This window comes from Solanum stenotomum, chromosome 5 (genome assembly GCF_019186545.1).
Source record: "Solanum stenotomum isolate F172 chromosome 5, ASM1918654v1, whole genome shotgun sequence".
Taxonomy (NCBI): Eukaryota; Viridiplantae; Streptophyta; class Magnoliopsida; order Solanales; family Solanaceae; genus Solanum; species Solanum stenotomum.
In genome coordinates this window covers 61,848,392-61,875,301 of record NC_064286.1, presented here as the reverse complement: position 1 = coordinate 61,875,301, position 26,910 = coordinate 61,848,392, and the positions used below count along the sequence as shown (strand labels likewise).

At 30.5% G+C, this 26,910-nt stretch overlaps 5 protein-coding genes across 5 annotated transcripts; 3 read left to right on the top strand and 2 right to left on the bottom strand.

The window, feature by feature from the left end:
- The first annotated feature begins 1,213 nt into the window (after positions 1 to 1,213).
- On the top strand, positions 1,214 to 1,910 carry LOC125864610 (transcription repressor OFP13-like). The gene has a single exon (XM_049544632.1). It carries the CDS (start codon positions 1,358 to 1,360, stop codon positions 1,820 to 1,822), a length of 465 nt encoding a protein of 154 aa, XP_049400589.1. The 5' UTR covers positions 1,214 to 1,357; the 3' UTR covers positions 1,823 to 1,910.
- Positions 1,911 to 6,849: 4,939 nt separating this feature from the next.
- On the bottom strand, positions 6,850 to 7,513 carry LOC125864227 (transcription repressor OFP6-like). Its single transcript, XM_049544140.1, has one exon. It carries the CDS (start codon positions 7,405 to 7,407, stop codon positions 6,850 to 6,852), a length of 558 nt encoding a protein of 185 aa, XP_049400097.1. The 5' UTR covers positions 7,408 to 7,513.
- A 3,266-nt stretch (positions 7,514 to 10,779) lies between these two features.
- LOC125864226 (putative HVA22-like protein g) lies at positions 10,780 to 12,501 on the top strand. The gene is made up of 5 exons (XM_049544139.1): positions 10,780 to 10,921; positions 11,018 to 11,116; positions 11,822 to 11,878; positions 11,970 to 12,249; positions 12,403 to 12,501. Exons 1-5 carry the CDS (start codon positions 10,890 to 10,892, stop codon positions 12,499 to 12,501), a joined length of 567 nt encoding a protein of 188 aa, XP_049400096.1. The 5' UTR covers positions 10,780 to 10,889.
- An 878-nt stretch (positions 12,502 to 13,379) lies between these two features.
- On the top strand, positions 13,380 to 17,717 carry LOC125864598 (2-Cys peroxiredoxin BAS1, chloroplastic). Its single transcript, XM_049544620.1, has 7 exons — positions 13,380 to 13,745; positions 14,650 to 14,724; positions 15,572 to 15,653; positions 15,773 to 15,852; positions 16,985 to 17,110; positions 17,252 to 17,365; positions 17,457 to 17,717. Exons 1-7 carry the CDS (start codon positions 13,536 to 13,538, stop codon positions 17,571 to 17,573), a joined length of 804 nt encoding a protein of 267 aa, XP_049400577.1. The 5' UTR covers positions 13,380 to 13,535; the 3' UTR covers positions 17,574 to 17,717.
- An 862-nt stretch (positions 17,718 to 18,579) lies between these two features.
- LOC125864602 (cytokinin riboside 5'-monophosphate phosphoribohydrolase LOG7-like) lies at positions 18,580 to 22,561 on the bottom strand. Its single transcript, XM_049544625.1, has 7 exons — positions 22,350 to 22,561; positions 21,114 to 21,211; positions 20,272 to 20,302; positions 20,074 to 20,173; positions 19,882 to 19,952; positions 19,053 to 19,196; positions 18,580 to 18,756 (listed from the first exon to the last, which is right to left on the bottom strand). Exons 1-7 carry the CDS (start codon positions 22,458 to 22,460, stop codon positions 18,658 to 18,660), a joined length of 654 nt encoding a protein of 217 aa, XP_049400582.1. The 5' UTR covers positions 22,461 to 22,561; the 3' UTR covers positions 18,580 to 18,657.
- Between the last annotated feature and the right edge of the window lie 4,349 nt (positions 22,562 to 26,910).

Genomic DNA, 26,910 nt, shown 5'->3' with positions numbered 1-26,910 from the left:
CAAGAATTCTACAATTTGTTCTTCAAGAACCTTACTTCTTCAGCATGTAAACAACTCAAAACAATTGGATTGAAACAAGTTGGTGCGTGGGTGAACTAACCCAACACGAAAAGATCTCACATACCTTAATAGGGATCACCCCTGACGAATTCCACTCGCAAGCTTGGATGATCTTGACGAATTCTTGCCTTTTTCTCCATTTCTTTCTTCTTTTCTCTCTTCTCCAAGCCCTACGCGTATTTCTCATTTCTCCAAACTGACCAAATCATGTTTTTACCCCAATAAATCTCTAAAATCAAATTAGGAAATTAATTAGAGAAAAGAGTACTTTGCCCTTCCCTAAATTCGGATTGGGACTTTCCTCAATTCAACAGTCCAACTTTCGAAAGGCATATCTCACTCATACGAAGTCGTAATCGTGCAATCTCGGCGGCGTTGAAAAGATTTCTCCAAGGGATTTCCAACCATATCAAGAGCTGCTCCTAAATCTTCCTGAGCTAGGAGTTATGGCCCTTTGAAAATGGTCAAAACTCACTTTCTTAACTTAGACCAAAATTTCCAGATTTCCTTATTCTTTCCAAAAATTAATATTTTCATATTTTAAACTCTTTATAGTAGTTTCTAGGTGCGAGATGTTACAGAGCCACTTTCATAATAAAGACATATCAGCTCTAAATGACAAAGTTGAGAAATATATCAGACCCTTTTCCCTATAAAAATTTTGGAGCATTTAGTTCCATGAGAACCCAACTACAATGTAGATTGAAAGGCTTTAATTAATTTGGAGTCCAAATTTTCGCCAGACTATGAGAATAACTCCAAACTTGAGTAGCAGCAATACAAAGTCCAAGAAAAATTCAAACTTTTATTTTGATTTGAAAAATGTTCATTTTAAGTCAATTGACAATTTAATTTTACTTTCGGTCCTATCTAAATGTAACATATTTCATAAATGTAGAAGTAAAACTTTTAGCATATTATATATATTCAACCCATCCTTTAAATCTAAATTTTGAAGTAGCAAACTGTCATAGCATTTATTGTTTTCCACACCAAACAAAATTCAAGAAAATTACATTAATTTTCACAACCCAACCATCAACCTTCAACAACTTATAAAAAGAAAAAGGTCACATTATTTTTTTCACCATTCAAATTTCAATACTTCCCCCTTTTTATTTTTTCTAAAAAATAAATGAAGCTCTCTTCTCTCTTCAAAAGCCAAAAAAAAACTTCTTTTTCTCCATTGCTATGTCCATTGCCACATTGTGGAAACCCCAAAACTCTATCTTTTAGAGTTGAAAATAATCACAACATTTTCAGCTCTCAAAGATTTTACGACAATGTTGATGATGACATGGTAGATAAAGTGATTGAAGGCCTAACAATAGAGAAAGGGAGGTTTTTTTTCGAGGCAAGAGAAAAAACTAGTTCAATTCTTGAAGTACTATCATCATCAACATTGTCAAAGAGCACTAATAATAGTAGTAATGAGGTCGAGTATCTACCTTTTAATGAGTCATGTGTTATAAAGCTATCGAGTTCGAGGGATCCTTATGGGAGTTTCAAGAAATCAATGGTAAAAATGGTTGAAGCAAATCAAGGGATTAAAGATTGGGATGAGTTTCTTGAAGAGATGTTGGCTTGGTATTTGGAAGTTAATGAGAAAAAAATTCATAAGTATATTATTGGTGCATTTTGTGATTTGTGGATTAGCTATTCATTTACTTCAACAACAAATACTCCAAATTCATTTTCATTTAGCTCTAGTGAACCTAAGGCTGAGATTTCAACAACACCAACATCCAATGTAATTTCGTAAGTACTGGAGAGTTTGGGTAGAATAGGGGTAGGATTTATGCAGACTCTATTATTATACTTTGTGAGGTAAAAAATTGTTTCAGAGAGTAATAGATTCCCGCTCGAAAGAAATGTTTCGAAGCGAAGGCTCATAATATTTCATTTTTATATGTTTGAAAGAAAAAAGATAGAGAAATAAAATGGATAATTTATATTTTAGATATGTTATAGTATTATTTTTGAGGATTGTTTTATATTTCTTTTTCTTGGTTGAAAATTTAAATAAATATACTCTCTTTCTTTCTTAATAATGTTTGTTGTATAAAAAAATAGAAATTAGTTATGAAGTTTGTCGTTAATCTTTGACCTAATTTTTTCATCATATATACTTTGACTTAACATGCTACATCAAATTAGATATAATACAAAACTTAAGTTTTTTCTATTTATTTAAAACTTATACAATGCTTAATTAATTTATTTATTCGTTATAACAGTAACATATCCAGTGTTGTTGATTTACGTATCTAGCGAGCCTTCTTTATTTACTTAAGAAGGTAAATTTTCTCTATAAATAATTAAATTTTCTAGATAATTATTTTCCTCTATGAGAATAAGTAAATTCAGCAAAGAAATGAAGATTTGCTTAAAAAACACCCTGTTATTAATGCTCAAGAAATCCAAATACTTATAGTTGAGAAATAAATATTTTAACGGCAATTAATCATAAATACTTTTATTTAATAGTAAATTTTCACATCTCTACACTTGTCCTAATTTGACTTAAATAGAGCAGAACATATGGTCCAGTCAATGACAAAAAACATATACATATAGGCCCCAGATGTTGCAGAAATTGCAGTTTACACATACAATAATTGGAGATATTTGTCTATAGATTTTATTTCAAAAATTAGAAATAATATTTGAATTTTTTTAAAAAAAGTATTTATGATTTATTAAATGTTTTTTTATATTATTTTTAACTTATTTGAAAAAACATGTTTTATGCGGTTTTCAAGTAAAGAATGTCCCTTTATAGACAACAGTTTCAAAATTATTTTAAAGCATAATGAAAATCTTATAAGAAAGTATTAGAGCAGGATCTAAATTTATATATTATTACAAACGCTAAATGATATAATTGGTTTGTCTGTAATGTTAACTACTATATGAGGAAATATTTGGGTCCAACGTTCAGTTGTTTGAAAGGGTAATTTTTAAAGGGTTATATTTGCATAACTTTTTAAAAATAAGAATAAAATCTAAATAGTAACCTAAAAAGAGGATATATATGTAAATCAACGAAATTTAACTCACAATTCTAATAAAGTTAGTGTTGACCGTAGATTTTGAATTAGATTTAAAAAATACATCTTTAAATATTTATTTGACCAAAAAAATTGACTAGATTTTGAAAATTTATCCGTTTTTTGGGAGAAATTATAGTTTCACTCATAAAACTTCAAAAAAAAAAAGGTGAAATGTATGTTCAAACTCAACTTCACCTTCTGAAAAATTTATCTTCAAACCATTTATAATTTTCCAAAAATTGGCTCAAACTCGTTAGTAAGGAATTTCACTCCCACTCACAAATTTTTTTTTTTAAAAAAAAAAAAATCTAAACAAAATGCATGTCCAAATACAGCTTCAAATTTTCAAATTTCAAACTTCAAAATTTATAATCAAATAGGAGCTAATCTTTACGTTCAAACACAAATTTTTCTTCCCAATATCATTTTTAACATAACTTCAAATATTATTATTTTGAAAAAAAAAAAAACTCAATCAAGTCATGTCCAAACACATAAGTTAATAAATCATGAGAATCCTAGATTTTCAAAATTTACAAGGTTAATATCAATTGATAGCAACAATACTAGTAAGACTGAAATATTTTGATGTGGTCCTTCACTGCAAAAAAAAGTATAATTAACTCAAAATTTGAGAAAGGTAAATAATTATTCTTCTTTTTGTATCTTTATGGTTACTGTCTTTGTCTATTTAAAATGAGAGCAAGTTGTAATAATTTTACATTTAGTATGAAGAGGAAAAGAACAAGAATTGAAATTATTCTCAAGGTTGAGAAGATTATATTGAACTGCATGAATTTGGTGGTCCTAATTGAAAATATATTTCATACTTTGTCCTGACATATGGGACCGGTAAGGTGGGATCGAGTGACCTTTGTGATAGACAAAATAAAGAAAATGAAGTTGAAATGGTTAGGGGATGTGAATATGTAAGAGCGAGGTGCATGAATACGCTAGGTGTGAGAGGTTCGTTGTAGCAGGAGTTAGGCCAAAAATCTAACCTCTTAGCTCTTTTTCTCCCCCTTATTACTTTGTAGTTAGTAGTCACATATCTCTTATTCTACACTATATATTGCTAACGTGTGATTTCATTTAATTTGTATCCTGCTATTTTAATATACTGACATATTTTTCTTGTCATCCTACGTCAAATATATTTCTTTTGAACCGAGAATCATCGGAAACAATATATCCTCTTCAGACTTCATTTGTAGAATTACACTGGATATATTATTTTTGTTAATTTGGATATCAATTTATAAACTTTGGGTCTCCACAGGAGATTTTTTTTTTTCTTTTTCTTCTTTCTCTCTTTTAATTTGGACTAGACTTCTCCAGATCTGCTCATGTTGGGTCATTGACTCATTGTATTTGAATTGGGCTGATATAAATTGGGCCTCATCTTTAGAAACTTGACCTTGGGCTCTATGAGCGAAATACACTCCTTCTTACCAAGTTTATGGGTGTTTTCAACAATTCATTCGGTTTTTTATTAACAGTCTCATGCTCCTACTAGCGTTTGAGACCATTTGCAAGATCAGAAGTGTATTTAAGTTTAGTTAATCAAGTCAAGGGGTGTTTTTTAAGGGTGTCAATAATTTATGAATGAAACTAATAATTTACGCTAAGTTTAGGGGTATTTTCAATACTTCTCTCATTAATATATCGTTGAAAAGATCTCAAGAAGTTTTTTCAAGTGATACGCAAATCATATACTAAAACAGCATATACGTGGAGATAACATAGTTGAAATTAAGGGTATTCATCATATTTTTCACAAATCTTTTGTCGAGCAATATTTTTCAAAGAAAAATCCGTTTTTTAATAAATTTCAGCCATATAATAGTTGAAAGAAAACATCTATCCCATGCTCTGATATCAATAAAGAAAGAACTTGAAGATATATATACAAAATTAAAACAAAGTATGCCTTCTTCAATTTTTCTAGAATCATCTGTAATATATCAATTATACGAATTGTCACAATAGTTTCTTATAAAATCATTTTAATTTAAAGGATTTCATATCTCTAAGCTAAGTGTGGTGTCCAAAATGACCTCAAGTCCCTCTTTGCATAGTAAAACAATGTGATCTTATGTCTTCTTTAACACCAACCAATTCTATTAAAGAGTTTCACACTTTTAACTCCCACTTTATTAATTAATTAATTAATTAAAAAGTTACATAACACTACTTGTGTTAGTTAGACAATATTTTCATTGTCTTCACAACTTTATCATGTTCATTTAATATTTACCAGTACAAAAAATAGGTAGCAAGAGTTATTAAATAATTAAGGCAAACATTAAAGAGTCACACAAGCCAACTCCTAAAATTGATTGTTGAGAAACACACCTCTATCAACCACCAAATGACGTGTTGTCGTGGATGAGACTGATTCTTTCTTAATTAAAGATCTCAGGTTCGAGCTTTGGATATGAAAACATCTTTGGTAAGAAGTGCTTCCTATATGCAGTGCGAATCTAAATATAATCGAACATCAATACAGTTACTGAACACCTAATTAGAAACGAAAAAAAACACCTCTATCAAATTTGTCATTATTTAATTAATTTTACCATAATGATTTTATTACTAATTTTATGCTCACATTCCAAATCCTCAAAGTCTTAATTACTTTCCTTTTACTAACAAACAACAAGATTGCACCTCCGAATTCCACATTAACTTAATCGTAGATTATTCAAAAACCATAACCAACATTTTCTTAATGATTCATCATTAATCCATCATTAAGTAAATTACCAATGAATTTTATTGTTTAGCTATAAAATTGATTCTTCGTTAACTTTTTCCCCATAGTGTTCATAACATGTAGGATGAATCGACAGAGTTATTTATAATATTTGCGTACTTTCTCCATTTTCATAATTCTTCTTTCTTTTTACTATTTTGGTTTATATTTTTTTGGAACTGAAGATTTATTTGATGAGATACATGTACATTTTACTTTTTCTAAACCTTATTTTTATGAACTTACACCGAATATGTTCGTTCATGTTGTTCGTAATATGCAATAATGTGAAATACAAAAAGAAAGTAATTATATTGGACAAGAGAGAATGAAAACCTCACATTGTTACTATTAGAAATAAAAGATTACAATTTTCACAGCATTTTTACCACCCATTAATTTCTAAATATAATAAAAAAGACTGTGAAAATAGCATCTTCCTATAAATAAAAAAACCCACCCCAACCTTTTTTTTCTTCCTAATTCAAGAAAGCTAAAAACAAATTACAAGAAAATAAAATATTCATATATGGAACCCAAAAAATAGTTATGGGTCTCATATCTTCATACTACTGCCTTAATTTTGCTACGTAGCTGGGGAGCTAGAATGTAGAAAGTAGGTTTTGATAAATCATAATAATCTTATATTTGTTTTTAAAAAATTATTTAATATACATAAATTATTAATAATTCATTAACTTAAAAAAAACTAAAATTCTTAATCATAATTCATAACCTTCAAATTTGGTCTCGATCCCTTTCTACCAGGAAAAAAAGATCGAGTCAAAATTTAAAACTTATGAATTAGGCTAAGAATTTTACTCCTTTAAGATTACCAAATTCTATATTAATAATTTATATTAAATAATTTTTTTAAATACAAAATTAAACAGACTTACCAATTTGATTCCTAAATTCATATTCTAGCTCTGCCGCTGAGTCAGTTATATATTTATGGAAAAAAAAGTGTCAAACACGTGATCACCACCCTCCTCCACCGCCGCTCTCTAAAAACGGCGAGTCAGCTCCGGTGACTCCAGGATTGACGGAGAAAACACAATGCCAGATCTCCGTAAAAGCTCTAACAATAATTCCATGGTAATACGGAGAATTCAGCTGCAAAAAACAATTGAGAAGCTCTCTTAATTCGTCTTTAGAGTAAATCTCCTTTTCAAGTATCATTTGCAGCATTGACTGCCGGAAATCCACGTAAGGATCGTCGGAATCTTTCTCGACGGCGACACTCCCGCCGCCGATTCTACCGAATCCTTGAACAGCTCGTTCGGTGTCGGAGGAGTAGTGTGCCGGAGACGGAGTCGGAGATGGAGAATAAGTGGTGGCGGTTGTGATCGGAGAATTAGAGGAAGAGTAAATTTTGGGGGTTTTGTGGTGGTTGAAGGCGGCGGTGGTGTCGGCGGAGTGGTGGCGGCGGGGCTTAGGGTGGAAAATGCTGGAAAATTTGGGCCGGATGCAACTGCTACTGCAGCCCAGTTTTACTGTAACGTTGCGTAAAATAACCCTTTTTTTGGTGGTTGACATTGCAGAATTAACCAGAAATTTTGCAGAGCTTTTTTATATGAATTTGTTTTTTTAAGGTAAGGTATAATAGTGAATAGTTTCACTGAAATTGTGAAGTGATGGAACATAAAAACTCTACATGTCAACTGAAAAAACTGCATTAAATAATATTTTTATCTCACTTATCGGAATATGATCGTTCCAATTTATGTGACTATGTTTGATTAAAGCAATAACATTTTGAAAATATTTTTAAAATTGTAGTTTAAAATAATCTTACATATATGGGAAAAAGGACAAATATGCCACGAACTATTGTAAATGTTATGCAAATACCCTCCGTCATACTTTTGGGACATTGGTTTATCTGCCGTCTAAAAACTAGAGACTATATCTTTATACTAACGGACATACACGTGTCATAATCTTATCCATCGATTCAACATTTTTCGACGGATAAGATTATGCCACGTGTCCCTATTTAGTCTTCCATTAAAGTAAAGGGCATATATGTTCTAGTTTTTAGACAGGAGGGACACCAATGCCCCAAAAGTATGACGGAGGGTATCTGCATACCATTTACGATAGTTCGAGGGTATATTTGTCCTTTTTCCCTACATATGTAGATGACTAAAAATCATATTATTAAAGATGAAGGGAGAAATTTAAAATTAAATTATTTTTAAATAAGAAATTCATTTACTATATGGTTATCAATTAATGCTTTGATAAAGATTCACATGCAATTATTTTGTAAATAATAATCTGATTATATTAAGTGTATACTACTAATAGTTTTTACATGAATGGTGCAGTACACTACTTAAACCTAAAATTAATTTAATTTAGATGACACATATATGATGCGTTTATTTACTTAGCAAACAATTTGTGTAAATAAATTTTCTTAGTATTCTCTATTGCTACTCTAATAGCCAAGTTGCCTAATTAAAACTAATTAATAACAACCATATTGGTGACTAATAATGACGACAGCCATGAATATTATGGTCCCTCATTTTTTGTAAGGAAACCTTAATTACTTCCTTTAGTTTGAAGTCGACAAATTAAACATAAAGATATTAATAAATTATCTAGTGCTGCCCAAAAGTCATATTCTAAGAAAATAATACACTTATTTATATTTAGTTGTATCACTCCTAAATTAAGGGACAAAATCGACTTATGAAGTCGATTTTTTAAGATATATGTCAAATCGATTCACTGTACATCGTAAATTTTACGAAACCAACATATAGGGTCACTTAAAAATTGAAGGATAAGTGATAATTGATCATGCCCATTGGTTTTTGAGATGGGTTTTTTCATTAATATTTAAAATATGTAGCTACTTGGAATTGAATCCAAATATTTTTTATGAACAATTTTACCACTGGACCAAAGCATGTTCTTTGATTAAAATATTTTCATCATTTTTAATTTTACTTTTTAACTATAGTTTCGCACTTCAAAAATCGATAAAGAAATAAATTGTCAATCTTTTCTTTTATATCGAGAGAAATACAATCGGGAGGAGCTAATTCAAGAACAGAACTTCTCTCATCATGGAGAGAGACTTCCAACTACATATTACTAAATGTGAAAAATTACATAACACAAAATTGGGTCGAGATCTCAATTGCTAAACCATTTAAAAGTCTTATGTATTAATTAATGATGTGAAAAATATCTATACAATTATATTACTTATGAAGTAATGAAAGGTACCCACCCTAACCAACATGTGTTGTAGTGCATTGGTGGGAGTGTTTCACCCTTAATTAGATGTCTCGGGTTCGAGCCTTGGGTATGGAGAAAATCTTATTGGGAGCGACACCCCGAATGGGCCCTGCAGAGCGTGATCCAGATTTAGTCGGAGCTCCAATGTTGACTCCAAACACCGGGTGGGAAACCAGAAAAAAAGAAAGGTACCCACCTTATCATAAATATAACTCCTACTACTTAATAAGATAAAATAATAATTAACTTGCTATAATAAATCAAAATAAAACTAATAACAATATAGCTTAAATCTAATTACTTAGATAAGCTTTTTTTTTTAAAAAAAAAAGTTGAATTTGTACCACCATACAATATGTAGTACGTGAATATTATCCAACAGAGGTCATAAATGCAAAAACAAAAATAGAGCAATAGAAACATATTCAGACGTACGACATTATTACAATCATGAGAAAGCTGTGTATTCCATAGGCGGTACGTTGAAAAGACATTAAATGTAACTTTAAAAATGTTTATAAAATCGAAATAATAATAATAATTTATATGAAAAGAACTATATAAGTATAATACAAAGAAAAATTAAGAGGAATAGGGTTCTTACTCTAGATTTTAATATTTTGTATAATATAAAGTTGTGAACTTAAAGTATTGCAATTAATATTTAATAGTAATATTTATGTACGAATAAAGTAATACTACAATATTGATGAGTTATCAATTTATCCAATAACTTAACATTAAAAAAATCAAAACCAAACTGTTAAATTGATAATAATTTCTTATAAAATCATTAAAAACTATTTAACTCAATAATTCAATAGCAATAAATCACCACACTTTTTTCGATTTATCGATTCGATTTTACACACCCTGCCCATAATTTCCCCAACAATTCTCCTCTGGAACTTCTCTCCACGTCTGTATTTAATTGATGTTTTTATTTACTCCAAAAGTCCAAACTCAATTTTCTAAAAATAAAAAAATGAATAAAACTAAGTCAACTGAAATATTATTTTAATGACGAAAATACCCCTTCCACAAGATAAAGTAACTGTTTTACATATATAAGACGTTTGTAGAATCCCAAAAAATCTTAACTTCCCTACAATCCTATTCTTGAGGCTAAAAAAAATTTAAGATTTTTTCAAATTCCTCTCTTTTCTAACTTCTACCTATTCCAAACAGTTGTCACCCTTACTATTTCATTATATCAAAGTAATTATAAAGAGGTTTGATCGTATATATTATGTAAAAGAAATAGACTTCTTGTGTAACTGTATCTCTATCTTATTACGAAAATTATAAAATTAATATTTTAAGAAAACTTATCTATAAATATTTGGGTAAACTCACTGTGTCTATAACTTTAACTTTTCTCTCCAAATACTCGAATGATTAATTTAAAATTTATATTTCATGACACTTACATTTAATATGATATTCTTTTTTAAAATAATGTTTTACTTATGCTGACCAAAAACATAAGTAGGACTGCTTCTCACGTTTGTCAATAATTATATGTAATCTAATTATTCTAATTTTACGTTTCCTATTAAATTAGTGTCTCTTTTTTTAAAAAAAATAATTTCCGGCCTTTTTTTTTCTCTCTCTCACTATATATTTTGGCAAATATTATGTTTTCATAATTAATTCCTCTTTCACTATTGAAAACTGAAACAAAAATTGTTGAAATTTTGTTTAGATGGTTATTAAAAGGGTTTCAATTACTTGATTAAACACAAGGCATTTTGGAGTAAAAGATGTTGGGAAACTTCATTACTAGCGGTTTAATGTACGTTTTTTTTTTTTTTTTTGGATTTTGTGATTTTTGTAAATTTTTTTTTTACATATTTAGATGATTGAATCATGGTTTTGTGGATTTTTGCAGATTGGTTCTTGGATATGCATATCCTGCTTTTGAATGTTTTAAAACTATTGAGAAGAACAAAGTGGAGATTCATGAACTTAGATTTTGGTGTCAATATTGGTAAAATTTTATTTCTATTGAAAATCCTCTTATTTTTATTATGAAAGTTGATTTGTAATTTCTCTTTGGAGTAGTGGATTTGAACAATTTAGAACTTGATGATTGAGAAATTGGACCATAATTGTAGTTACTTATCGCGAGAGTCTATCGAAAATAGTTTTTCTAAAGATCTGCATATACTTATTCTCCCTAAATTCTACATGAGGAATTAGAATTACACTGATACGTTGTTGTGTATAATGAGAACAAACATGAAGAATATAATATGTATAACGAAATGGATTAAAGTTATTTACGGTAAAAGTACTAGATGTAAAAATGTAGTTTAACCTATTATATTAGGGTAGTTTAGTGTTATTTTCTCATGCTATCATAGAGATTTTTCAATTATTACCTTATTAGCCTGATGTGTTAATGTTTTTCACGCAGTTGGTGTGTAGAACTTGAACTATAATGAGATTCATGACTTGGGGTTTTGAAAGCATTTAATATATCCTTAATAAATGTAACTAGATAGAAGATTGAGTTTGTTGGGATTGGTTAAACAAAGTCAACTATCCTTGAAGTGCATGTCTAATTTTATGTGATATCGATCTCCATCAGTACAGTGTACAGATATCGAATAACTCTGTCCATCAAGACTTTAATTGATGAGAGGAATTCATCTAGTGTCTTCAGTACTAAGAAAAAAATGTTTGTTTTCAGGATTATTGTCGCGGCACTGAGAATCTTTGAAAGCTTTGGTGATTTGTTCTTGTCATGGTATGTTAAGTGAAAAACTTATCTAGCTACATTTACATTTTTACCAAAAATGATACTACCAATATAATATATTACATTGTTGTTTTTTTAGGTTACCAATGTATGGTGAGGCAAAATTAGCACTTTTCATCTACTTATGGTATCCAAAAACAAAAGGCAGAGCATACATCTATGACACTATATTGAAGCCATTTGTTGCAAAGTATGAAACAGATATTGACAGGAGTTTAATGGAATTTAGAGACAAGGCATGGGACTTAGCCATTTATTACTGGCAAAATTGTACAGAAATAGGACAAGCAAAGTTCTTGCAAGTGCTTGAGTATATAGCTTCTCAATCTAAAAGAGGAACACAACAACCCAAATTCGAGGTAACGTTTTCTTAACCTGTATTATCAGTTACACACTTAAACTATCTGAACTTGGATATCCTTGTGGAATGCCTAAACAAATGATACTACTAGTCGATATTAATTAATTTTGATTTCTCTCGTCGATTAATTTCAAGTTTTATTCATTTGCAGATAAAAGATGAGACGACACACCGTTCATCTTCATCGGTTGAAGACAAAGATTTTTATGGTGCAAGGGCAAAATTAAGACGTTCCAACAAAGGGGACTAGTTAGCCAAATAGTGGCACAACAACGTAAACGTTTTGTACAATTGTAAAAACAAATGTGAGCAAACTAATTTTTAATGATTTCTTTTCTTTTCCATTTTGTTCAATTTTCTAGTTTTGACAGAATTATATAAGAAATGGAATTCTTTTGGTTATTATATTATAACTAATAAGGTGATTTGGGAGTTTGTAGTGGAAGCCCATACAATCAACTCTACTTTTTGAATTTACTCTTAGCAATTAAGCAAGACGTTGTCTCATTAAACCGTGAAATACAAATATCTAAGAAAATTCTATTGTTATATTGCGAGATAATCCATATCGATGTAATGAAAGTGAAAGATATATCCACCACAATAACAAAATTAAACATCCTAAATAATCACTTGTTGTTAAGCAAAGTCTCGTGAAATCTTCCTTCATTGCCTTTACATCAGAAAATAACTTATAAATTTTATTACGACCATTTCTCTTTGATTGTCCCCTAATTCCATCATCAAGAAATGTATTCACTACTTTCTCCTAACATATTACTATTTTTTCTCACGTAAATTTACTTCTTGTTAATAATAAGTAAGTCCAAAGTTATTGGCACATTTTATGATACATTTTTGGGTCACATATGATTATGATCCCACTATTTGTCCTATTTTGCTTAAAACTCATGGAATCACCCATAAGAATGGTAATAGATGGATAAGTATTGATTCATCCATAATTAGATATTTTAGATTAAAGTTCTTTCTCAATATAAAATCATCTTTGTTAGGAAACATTTTATCTTCTAATATAAATTTAAATATAGATATTGAACATCGAATATGAAAACGAAAAAACCCCTCAACCAAAGGCCAAAATCCTTCCACAACATATGAATCAACTTATCCACCAAACCCTACACTCAACTATTTCTCCACCTTTAACACTCCAAATTCAGTAGATAAGGCCAAATTCTTGTGCAGCTACCCTATCTTTATCAGATACCCTTTTCTCTACTGTCCATTCACTACTCATAGAGCCTATTTTCGTTCTTTCCAATGGCTTGCTCTGCTTCTTCTTCAACTGCTCTGCTTTCTTCTACTTCTAGAGCTTCCATTTCCCCCAAATCACACATTTCTCAATCAATTTCTGTTCCTTCTGCTTTTAATGGACTTCGCAATTGTAAGCCCTTTGTTTCTCGTGTAGCTCGTTCAATCTCTACTCGTGTTGCTCAATCAGAACGCCGTCGCTTTGCTGTCTGTGCCTCTGTAAGTTTTTCTTGGACCCCCTTTTTTTTGCTTGGTTTTATCGCATTTTGAGTTGATTTTCTGAAACTATGAATGTTTTTGGAAAAAGGGTTTACTTTAATTCTGGGGAAAGTTTCTTTCTTTACCCACTTTTTGAAGTAAACACTTGTTGGGAATCTTAGTAGTTCGGTTGGTTAGTTGGGGGTTCAATTCCCCACATTATAATGCCGTCACCAGTTTCCCCCTTCCCCTGGCCCCTATGTAATTAAAAGAAACACTTGTCTATTCAATTTACAACATCCATTTGTGAAACAATCCTCATTTTCTTATTACTGCATTTGTGTTTTGCACTTGAATTTGGAAGCTCAATGTGGTTAGTTTGAACTTTTATCTATTAATCCTTGCTTTATAGGAGTTTTGAACGGAAGACACCGTGTACATTGGCGTGAGGCTTTCAAGCTTAAGCATTGTTTTTAGCATACTTTATACTTTGAATTGTATTTATGGACTGGTCTTGGGGGAATGTGAATTAAAATTTATATGTTCACTTGTATCTAAGTTGGCACTGGTTAGAGTGGTAAACTGGAGTTCATATCTAGGATGAACTATTATGGAATGTTGTGTGCTTCATAATAGTGGTTTTAGTTAGAACTAATGACCACCCAATGTAAAGGACAAGAAGTATTGGGCATGACTATCAAGTAGATATTAGACTATGTATAAACCAGTCAACTTAGTTTATGTAGAGAAACCAAAAGTTGCATAAGAAGACCAAGTAAAAATAAAAGGAAAATTTTTCTAGAGTTCTCAATCGTCCCAAGAACTTACCCTTTCTTCTACTTCAAGATTCTCTGTGGTGGTTGTGCTTCTTTTTAGATCAGGATTCAGCTATCTAATGTTGTTTCATATATGTTTTCATATATAGAGTGAACTCCCACTTGTTGGAAATCAAGCACCAGACTTTGAGGCTGAAGCTGTTTTTGATCAAGAATTCATCAAGGTAATATATTTATGTTATTATTACTTACCTGTAATTGGTGAAAAATGCTTAATTCCATTCAAAAAGTGTTACTTAATTTTAGATTCCAAAACATGAATGATATATTTATCTTTCTGTATAAAGATTTAACTTATGACTCTTTACAATAAAATCATAATATTTGATATTATCACTCATTAACAACTTGGTTTTATATTGTTTTTCCCCCTCCCAGTTTTGCTTTAATTTTCATTAAAATCATAAAAACAACAGATCTATGGTTTAAAGGTGAAAGTTCCTGCATGAAATATGAATATGTTTAAATAAGAGTAGTTTCGTCTCTTTTCCTACTGTTTTATTCGGCTCACTAGTTGCTATTTTCTAGAGTTTTGTTGCAAGAATGCAGAGTAAGGGATGTCAACGTAATATTTAAAACCACATAGGAGGTTAGTGTTGCAAGCCTAAGTATCCAGTGAGGTGTTCCTCTAATAAGCCAAAAAAATAAACATTCGGTAATCAATCAAATCTCAATTCTAAAATACTCTGTGTCAGCTAAGTTGCACTACCTTGTCGGCTAAGAATAACCACTATTGGTAAATTAGAAATCTTGAGGGAGTGTGCATTGTTGGCTAACCCATCTGGTTGCAGTTGGTGATGGAAATGAGGACATAGTAAAAACAGAGTGTAGTACCACCTCAATAAGCAACGTTTCCTACTCATCTTAAGTTATATGAAGTTTGAGATAATATGGCTTAGGTTCTTACTTCACTTCCGGACCCGTTTAGGAACTATTTGACATTTGCACATTTAATTGAATTTAATGGATTGTATCTGCTGTTTGCAATTACAATAATCCTTTTTTATCCAGGTTAAATTGTCCGAGTACATCGGGAAGAAATACGTGATTCTCTTTTTCTACCCGCTAGACTTCACATTTGTTTGCCCTACAGGTTGGTTTGTCCCTGAAATTTCTCTGCTGCCAATTTCAGATTATTCGCATTAGTTTTCCCTAACTATTTAGGTTGCGAAATGTGTTGTTTTAATGTAATATCTCTTTCTGTTACTGTAGAGATCACTGCTTTCAGTGACCGTTATGAAGAATTTGAAAAGGTGAACACAGAAATATTGGGTGTTTCTGTAGACAGTGTGGTGAGTATTCTTTCCTTCAAATTTCTATTATGAAGTTATAAATTCATCAACTTGTATGTTTATGCTCAGTTCTTTCAGTTTGTGCACTTCATATGCTTACTAGTATATGTGATAGTTTAATTGTTATTTCTTCAATTTTCCTATAAAAGGGTTAGTTTTACCTAATTGGTTTGTAAGATCCTTTAGATGCACGTATTCCACTGGGGGGGACGATGGGGTGTGGACGTAAGGGTTTTGTGATGTTGTGCGGCTAACTAGTATGCCTCTTTCATTTGTTTGCAACTCTGTGTATCTTTGTGATGTAAGGCTTTAAGCAGAAGCCTTTAATATCTAGTTTATCTGTATAGACATGACTTGACTCACATGAGCAAGGGTTCCTCATCACTTTTTCTTTCGCTTTACATGGATGAGAGGGTGGGTTTAGGTTAGGCAGGGGTGGATCAAGGAAATGTTAAAACAAAATTTGTTACTTTGAGAAAGATATAGTGATATTTGGTGAAAGAATCTCTTTTCCGGATATAAGGAAGAACTTTTTCCTTTAAAAGAAGAAAACTATTAAGTAATAATTGGCGAACAGTTCAATTTAACTCATAATTTGTTAGTGACATAATATTTTATTTAAGTAGGGACGCACCGAGCCAGGTTTGTAGTTCAACTCTTCGGATTCAAGCTTTGTTTGGCTCAATTCCTTGAAGTTCGGATTAGCTTACCTGGAGAGGAGTCATGTATGCTTGGTTAGAAAAACCCTTGGCCAAGCACGACCATTGCTCAGAGTGGAACCCTTGACTGCTTGTTGGGTTCAACTTTCTAACATCTTAATCTTTAGACTGAAGGGATGTTATTGTGGAGTGGTTGAATTTTCTTTAACCTTTTCCATTTCTTCTGTGGCAGTCACTGAAATAGCTTATGACTTATGAGAAACTCTTGTACAATGAAATTTATATACACTCCAAAGAGATGTTTGACAAGAAATAGTGTGAAGGTTCTTTTCAGAGTAGATGATAATATTGTGGTGCCTCGGTTATGGACTTATTTGCAATTATTCAATTGTAATATCCAATGATTTTTGTCGCTAGTCTCTTGAGTACCTGTTTGATCTTTTATTATTGATTTCATGCTGTTGCTCTTGCAGTTCTCCCACCTTGCATGGGTCCAAACTGAGAGAAAGTCTGGTGGTCTAGGTGATCTGAATTATCCATTAATTTCTGACGTAACCAAGTCAATTTCAAAATCATACAATGTACTGATCCCTGATCAGGTATGTCATTCCGAGAGTCTCTCATAATTGGTTCGATCTCCCCAAAAAGGGAGGAAATAATGTGCTTCATTTGAGATCATGTTTACACATTCTGGTGCTAAATGAAATCAGCTTCCTACGATTTTTCTGGTGTTTTTTCAGGGGATTGCATTGAGAGGACTTTTCATCATTGACAAGGAAGGAGTTATTCAACATTCAACCATTAACAATCTTGGAATTGGTAGAAGTGTCGATGAAACATTGAGAACTCTTCAGGTATAAATCGACCACTGTATTTAGGCTTTTGCCCGTACACATATCAGCCTCGTATGATTTGCTTATAATTGCTTTGGGTGTGGAAAAACAGGCGTTGCAATACGTTCAGGAGAACCCAGACGAGGTGTGCCCAGCCGGATGGAAGCCCGGGGAGAAATCCATGAAGCCTGACCCCAAGGGCAGCAAAGAGTACTTTGCATCCATATAAGGAGATGAATTAGATTGCTTTTTATCTAATTTGTTGTTTACAGAAGCTGGAGAGAATACTTTTCTGCAACGTTTTTTCTAAGGTACTGGTTGAGTTTTGGCATTTTTTTGAGAATAAATATGTGCACTAATGTATTCTGCCTAATGTCACAATCCAAGCTTTACTTTGGCCCAACAGATCTTGCGGATTTGTCCCTTGGGTCACGCTATTATCAAATCAAAAGTGCACGTATCATGTGAATATATGATATTTCTTTTCAATATGCATTTCTCGAACAAAGATGATTATAACCTTGAGTCATCAACAAGAAGAGTCTACTATACTTTCTATGTTATCTGCTCATAGCAAAATCATACTATAACGAACATAATTCAACTACGACTTGGTCTAGAACAACCACATGTTATAAAAAATATTTTTATGAGAATAATTTATAGGATTAAAAAGATCCTTCAATTGATTAGATCATATTTCTATTGAAAGATTCAAATATTTTTCATTGAAATGGTTTACATACAATAAATTTCTATTAATCAAAGATAATTAAGAATTGAACATATAGCCACCAAACAATTATAATGTAGCAATAATTATAACTTTATTTGTCTGTTTTGTAATCTAAGTTATCAAACTCCATATAATAAACCTCAAGATACATTCTGAGTATCTAATACAAGCTCTCAGTATGTGTTTATAATAATAAAAATCATTAATGATTCAATCTTGCATTAAATTAAAACTAAGATATGTTTTCACATTGCTCGTCGTAACAACGAAAGAAAATTCAATATACCAAGGTAAAAATTTGGATACTCAACCATCGAAGCAACTAAAGCACATATATATATAGTATATAATATACTACTTGGTAAACATAGACAAAAGCATAATGTCTTGAACAAAATGAACCTTCATCAGATCCACAAAAACTTATATTCTTTAAAGCATAATGCCCTAAGCTATATGGACATCCACAATTCCACAAAAACTGATGCTATATATTTTTCCCCCACTTCCTTACTTGTATACTGAAATTTCTAAATCCCAAAACCATATACTATAATATAAAAGAGACATTTTTTTTTTATGTAGGAACACTGGATTCAGGTGTATAATTGTATCTTTGAATTTCATCCTCCCATATCAACTTCGATATTATTTCATCCTTTTCTGGAACATGTTCCTGTAACAAAACGGGAAAAAAAAAACAAGTATCAACAAAAGTATATGGTCCCGTGGAATATACTAGGTATGTTGTTGTTGTCGTTTAATCAAAGATATGATATTAAATAATAATAAGGGAAGTTTTCAGTGATCATTTTGCCAAATATTATATAGCAAGTTAGTGGTTCAAGTTTACAAAGAAGCTAAACTAGTTTTATATTTGTTACATTGACAAAACAAATACAACTTGAACTTACAATGTTTATTTAACTAAATAAAACTATATAGTATGAAGAAAAGTGAATATAGTCATACCTCAAGTTCTCTGATCAATTCTTTGGCTGTTGGAGCAGACACGATTATACGACGTGCAATTGGAGAGATAAAGCCTTCATCAACAGCCTTATCGATGAACGACAACAACGAATTATAGTAACCCTCAACATTCAACAGCCCCACCTGCATCATTAGATTATATTTAATATCAACGATGAAACGGTCTACATTACAGACAAAAAGAATCATTATTCTAATGCTTAAGAAGCACTTTCTTGCCATTCAAACAGGATTATGAAGAATGACGATGATTAGGACCGTGCAAATCTCTTGTATAATCTTTCCATGTGAACAAAACACCATGTGCTTCGATACCTTTTTTCGTTTCATTTATATATTGTTGACTTGAATGCAGGAATAGTTCTTAAGAAGGACACTTTAAAATAAGCTATGTCGTAAAAAAGGCAACAAGTCGAAATCAGTTAGAAAGGGCAAAATGGTGGTGCGACAACATTTTTGAAGAGTTCAAGCAACATTTTTTACTAGACGAGTGTCGTTGCAAAACAAAAGTCACCTATATATTTCGGAGAATGATGACATCCAGTTAAAAGGATAAAAATTCAAGCAATGACTATCTTCACCAGAAAGAATACATTCACTGATTTCTTTGCATTCCAAGGGAACACATTTTGTGTCAAACTTTGCGTCATTAAATACTAATTTATCGTACTTTTTACTTGAGTATACGCTTAATTATAGGTGCTTCCATTGGAATGGTTTCATTTAGACTATAAATTAGTCAAGACCTACCACCACTACTAATGTAATGTAATGTAAAGTAATCTGAACAAAAATGTAGAATGCTTACTGGTTTCTGATGGATTCCAAGCTGAGCCCATGTGATGACTTCGAGAAGTTCTTCAAGAGTACCATAGCCACCTAAAAAATAAAGCACAACGACGATTCATTAATAAAAAATAAACTGATGTCACAAAAGTATACGACACGAACATTGTAGCAACAACAAATAAGGGGAAAGGCATAAATTTTGATGATTTACCAGGGAGGGCAATGAAAGCATCAGCTTGGCGGGCCATTTCAGCTTTCCTTTGATGCATACCGGACACTTCTCTCAATTCTCCAATAGTTTCTCCAGTTAACTGTTACAACATTCAGTGCCATATAATAAATTTAGCATATGCTTATACATGAAATTAACTCTGTAGAAAACGATTTCAAAGTTTGTAGTGAATAGTACCTCTCTAGGCATGAGAGTCTTCGGAATCACCCTGCAATAGAAAACCCAGAATCAAAAAACAGCAAATCTGATAAAATGTATAGTAGCACACTAATAACCCTTTAGTGTTGTTAGTGTTGATCGGACACTCGAATAATATTGATGCACCAGTGTTGGATCCTCCAAAAATGCATTACTTTTGGAGAATCCGACATGCACCCATCAGCATTTCTAAAGAATCCGAGCAACATATGTGTTCAATACTAAATTTCTATTTACATGTATTGTAATTATTCGTTTGTTCAGAAAATGACCCATTGAGTGTGTCAAAAAGAGAGATGTACAGACAACAACAGTAAATAAAAATAACATTTGATCCCATGATGTCTGCCTTTAGGTAGTCCTCATGAAAGCCATTTCATTGAGAACTGAGATACTTTCAAGGTTCAAAGATCTGAACTTTAAAACACTACAAATAAATGAAAACAACCTAACACGGTATGTTGCTCAGACTAAACAAAAATGTCTCAACAGTTACATGTCGAATCCTCCGTAAACAGTACATACTTGGAGGATCCGACACAGGAGCGAAAATAGTACAAGCAATATGATAGACCAGGCCCGTCGGATGGAATAGTTCATAGAATTCATTTACAGCCCTTAATGTATGTTTATAGAAGTTAAACTCAATGACAAAATAACTATAGCAGAAGCTAGTACCTCTGCTTCAATTTGTTTGCCTTACTTTTCTAGTTTTCATTTCGCTTAAGACCTCAAGATTCAAATTTTTCTTTACTTTCTTATATATCGCGTCAAGTCAAACCCAAACAAACAAATTAAAACGTAGAAAGCAAAACGCTTACCCTAGAACATGGCGCCCGCCATCATGAACAGCCTGAGAAACAAGTCCCATCAACCCCACACTTCCACCTCCATACACTAAATCAATCCTCCTCTCCACCTTCATCAACACACACATCAAAATCATTAACAAAACTATCATCATATATCCAAGAAAATAAACTACTACTCTTTGTTGCTCGGACTCTTCGAAAAAGTCATTAGGTGTGCGTCGGATCCTTCAAAAATAGTGCATTTTTGGATGATCCGATACGGGTGCAACAACATTTTTGGAGAGTCCGAGCAACTTAGCTACTACTCCTCAATTTCTCCAAAACTTCACATATTAACAAAACATGCAATCATTAACAAGAAGAAATAAACATTATTATACTCAATATAAAATCCATGTTATAGAGACGTGCCAGAGTGGTATTTTTAATATTTTCTTATGCCTGTGCATATATTCATAAGGACTAATCAAAATTTAAACACAGTTGCAAAATGTCATTATAACAAGGTGGCACGTTCTGTTCCCTATGAAAAAACATGAAAAAAATATTCAAGAACTGAAATTTTTACAAAATTTAATTAGATCATGCAAGAACACTGCTCAACTAATTACAGGCAGGCTACAGCTAGCAAAACAAAATAAAAATTTAAACACACAAAAATACCATTCTTTACTTCTCTTACTCATGCCAAACATAAGGATTTTCCTTCTTATTTTCCATCACAATCATATACCAAACTTGAAAAAGTTTGGTTCTTTGAGCAAAGTAAATGTGAAAATCAACTAAACAAGAAAAAAGAATAGTACCAAAATGAAAAACAACTTAAAAATGGGTTCTTGATTTTAGTTTTCTTATGAACATTATAAAGATCTTATGTTAAGAAGTTGGACACATGCACCACCAAATGATATGGTGTAGACCTCAAGCAGAGTTATCGGATATCGAGCCCTAAATATGAAAAAATCTTTGGTAAAGAGCACTTTTACCCCAAATGGGGTCACTTACGAATTCAGAATAGTCGAACTCTGATACAGCTGCCTAACAAGTGAGAAAAAAAACATAAAAACTGAAAAGATACATAAAAGGGGCTTCAAAAAAATCATATTTTTCAATGAAAAGTACAAACTTTTTGCCTTCTCATGGAAACAAGCTTAAAAATCATATCTTTTTCATAAAAAGCACAAAACTTTCTGATTCTTGAAAATAAAAAATGAAAAAAAAAACAAAGGGGTTTAAAATAGTTACCAGTTCTTTGCCTAAATCAATAGCAGCTTCTTGATAACTAGTTTTTTTCCCAGAACTGCTACCACAAAACACACAAATTCTATTAAACTTTGAACTTTCAACTTTCTCCATTTTTTTTGTTATAATTTAAACTATGTTTTACCAAATGAGACCAAAAGGGAAGTATGGAAGAAAAAAAAGGGAATGAGAAGAGGAAGAAGTTGCAACTTCACTTTTTGGTCTTTTCATGAAAATATGACTACTTTATTTATAGACCCTTTGGTTAGCTATTAAGGGGTAATTTTTTTTTAAAAAAAAAGACTTACTAATTTTTATTTAATGATTGTAAATTACATACCATAATGTCAAAATTAAATATAATTTTAAAAATAGACTCTGAAAAAGATGTCGACACCTCGGTCTTAATCTTACTTTTATTAGTAGAAAAATAGAAAGATTGTTTCTGATTAAATTTTGTATTTCTAATTAATTTTTATTTAATGAATTTATATACATACCATAACAATAAATTAAATATTATTCTATAAATAGAGTCTAGAAAAGATATGGCGCCTCAGCATTTTCTCACTTTTATGGGTAGAAAATTGTTTCTGATTAATTCGCATATCTTTGATTTTTTTATTTGTATTTATGTTGATAATTTGAACAAGGTCATACACAAGTTTATTTCATACTTTTCTATTTAAACTCTTTTTAATCCGTTAAAAAATAATTATATTTTTACTTTTTAATAATTATTTAATTTAACTTTTTCCACAGATATTTTTTTATCATAAAACTAAAAAGCAATTTCATACCTTTTATATTTCTTTAATTTAGAACTATAAAATTTTAAAAATATTACTATACTTTAATATTTAATAATAATAAATTTAAATCAGATAAATAAATTAAAACGAAAAGTATTTCGTACCTAAGCATAAAAAGCTACTTAAAAAGGTTGTTTATAAGTATGTCTATGTTGATGGAATCAATTAGGATATTCTTTTTGTCTTTATCTTAACCTTCTTAATCAAGCAATTGACCATTTTAAACATTTTAAAATATACAGGATAATCTCCATTTTTATTAACTTTAATGAGAAAAATATTTTATGAACCATAATCTTTTTCCCCCTTTCTTAGTTGATCTTCTTTTAATTAAATTTAAGACTAAAGATTTGACCTTCTAGATATCAAAATACATGTGTGCCCATCAAAAAGATCCAAAAATTATCTTAGAATGTTAGTTATAATGTGAAAATCAAAACCGGATTCAAAAATTAATAAAATACGTTAATAATTAGAAATATTTACATATATTCAATTGATTTATTAATACATATATTAAAGTTTAAGAAAAACTATTAAATGTACATGAATCTACCTTTATTGAAACTAAATATTTTATCGAAATATATAGTTATTTTCTTTATACAAACATTAATGGGCTACTTTATAAACTCATAATTTGTCTTATGACGTTACCACTTACGTAGCTGGTTCTTTCTTAAAATTGCCCATTTTAACAATGCTGATTTAGATAAACAAAATATATATTAGTGAAGAGTTTACTACATACAACTAGTATTAAAAATAATTAGCACTTAATAAGCATAATTTTAATTATTTAATCTTTTTTATTTTCTAATTAGCATGCAGCTCACATGTGAACCATATACGGCCGCGTCAATTGCTTAATCTTGTTGGATTATAAAACTAATTCATTCAACATTATTTAATTATTTTTATTGATTCCTCTTGGTAAATTATAGGGTAGTTTGGTGTAATAATAATTTAAAAAAAGTTTGGTATAATAAAAGGTCACGCATTTAAATTTTTAAATATGAAGTTGCTTTTAATAAAGGGAAAAATGACAAATATACTTCCGAACTATCGTAAATGGTATGCAGATACCCTCCGTTATACTGTTGGACATTAGTGCCCTTGCCGTCCAAAAACTAGAGCATATATGCCCTTCACTCTAACGGGAGACTAAATAGGGACACGTGGCGCAATCTTATCCGTCGATATGATATTTAATAAATGTCGGATCGATGGATAAGATTATGATCGGTGTATGTCCGTTAGTATAAAGGGTATATTTGCTCTAGTTTTTAGACGACAGGGATACCAATGTCCCAAAAGTTTGACGGAGGGTATCTGCATACTATTTACAATAATTCGAGGTATATTTTGTCTTTTTCCCTTTAATAAAAAATATTTTATCATAATTAAATATCAAAATTTCTAATACAAATCCAAATTAATCTAACGCTCACAATAGATATTTAAGGTAAAAGGAGTCGTTTTCTCATGACTCTCAAATATAGAGTGAAATAAGATAAAAAGTTTAAAATTTTATTCTATTTGATAAGTTTAGAATAAATTTATAGTTCAACCAAATAAACATAATTTTGAATCCGATTTATTATACTACCTTATTTCATTCAATTTGATATTTTATTTCATATCTTATAGGATATTAGTCCTCGCCTCCTTGAATTATAATTCTAGAACTATATATAACCTTGGTGTTATAACTTTGTTTCATGAACCAAATGATCGCTTAGAGTGTGTCTGGCATCAATTTGTTTTTAATTATCTCATGTTTAGTTGATCTATAAGTTTTTAAAAATATTTTTCACTAGAAAAACAAATTCTTTAAAAATAAGTTTCATTGTTTCCATCCTACTTTCTAGAACAATCTCTTGAAAAATAAGTTAATAATATTTTATTTATTTTTAAGAAAATACATTTTAGAATCATAATATAATTTTGAGTCTTATTTATTAGATCTTATTTCATTCAACTTGATATTATTTTATTTCGTCTCTCATATATGGGATACTGGTCATAGCCTCCGAGGATTGTAATTCTAGAATTATATATAATCTCGGAGTAACTAATATTTTATTTATTTTTAAGAAAATACATTTTAGAATCATAAATAATTGAGTCTTATCTATTAGATCTTATTTCATTCAACTTGATATTATTTTATTTCGTCTCTCATATATGGGATACTAGTCATAGCCTCTGAGGATTATAATTCTAGAATTATATATAATCTCGGAGTAACTTTGTTTCATAAGCCAAATGATCTCTAAGAGTGTTTGGCATTCAGAATTCATCAATTATCGCATGTTTGGTAATTCAAAAAAAATTAAAAATATAATCTCTAGTAAAATAAGTTCATCGTCCCCATCCTACTTTCTATCCTAATCTCTCGATCATCTCATCTCCTTCATGTTGAACCTTGTTTACTCGTCAAATATAATTAAAATATTTTTTTTAAATGAAAATATTTTGGTACCAAAAATACCCTTAAATGCAAGTTGGTAGTTGATGTATTTAGAAGTGACAATATAGGCAATGATTGTGTTTTGTGATTGACACACACACCTTCTTTCTTCTTCTTTTTATTTGCATTGAAAAGCGCAAGAAATTACTGCACCATCTTCCTTCTCATTCACATACTAACCCACAAAATAAGGGAGACGTGAAAGTTCGCAATTATTACAATTACCTTCCCCACATTTCACCCACTAATCACTCCCCTCCACTCCTTCATCTCTTGGTTAATACGCAGGATAGAATACGTAAGGATATTTCATAAAGTATTTTTTCCGTTTCTATTTAGTTATCATTATTTTAGGTCTTACATTTTTTAAGAAATTAGGTGAAATTGTTATTGTACTCTTATTTAATATTTCGTTAAAGTCAAGTTTTCAATAAAAAAACAGATTAGTTAAGTTGATCAATGAACATGAACAAATTACTTAGTTTTTTTGTATTGGTCAAATATAAATATATTTTCAAGGCTAATAACTTTCAAAGGTAAAATAGAAGGAGTAGTGACATTTATGCATTAATTTTGTGAAATGATAACATCTATTTTTAATAAGGACGATATGTAATTACGAATGTAAGTACTCATTTTATAAAGAATTCTTTTGAATACTGAATCCTTATTTATATTTCAATATATAACGTCTATTTATTAAATATCTTCACTCTATTGAAATGCTCTTAATCTATTACTATTAAAAATTATAGAAAAATTGTTATCTTACTAGTAAATGAACAAAAGAAATATTGGACCATAAAGAAGTATCACTCATTCAAATATAAGATTCTATAATTTGATTCTTAGAATTAAATGAGTCTTCAATGGTCATAATTTATTTATCTTTTAAAAAATAGTATCATAGATATAAATAAACGCAAGGAATATTGATTACTATATATTATTTATTGAAAATAAGGTAAAGATAGTGTTCCAACGTATAATAAATTTAATGGGTCAAAATCCGTGGGAAACCCGCGGGAGAAGTTGCCGGTAAATTAATCAGAATTTGAAATTTACGAGTTTAAAAATATAATTCTTTCTAGTTACTTCTTAATAAATAGGAAAAAGGGTTTGAAAAATATTTTAACTTTGACCGAAATTGTTGTTACGATATCAAACTCTATGGAGGACCTTTTACCCCCTGAACTATTTTATAGTGTATTTTAAAGGTATATATGTGCCCACGTGGACACATTATTATTTATAATTATGCAATATTTTTTATGTCCAT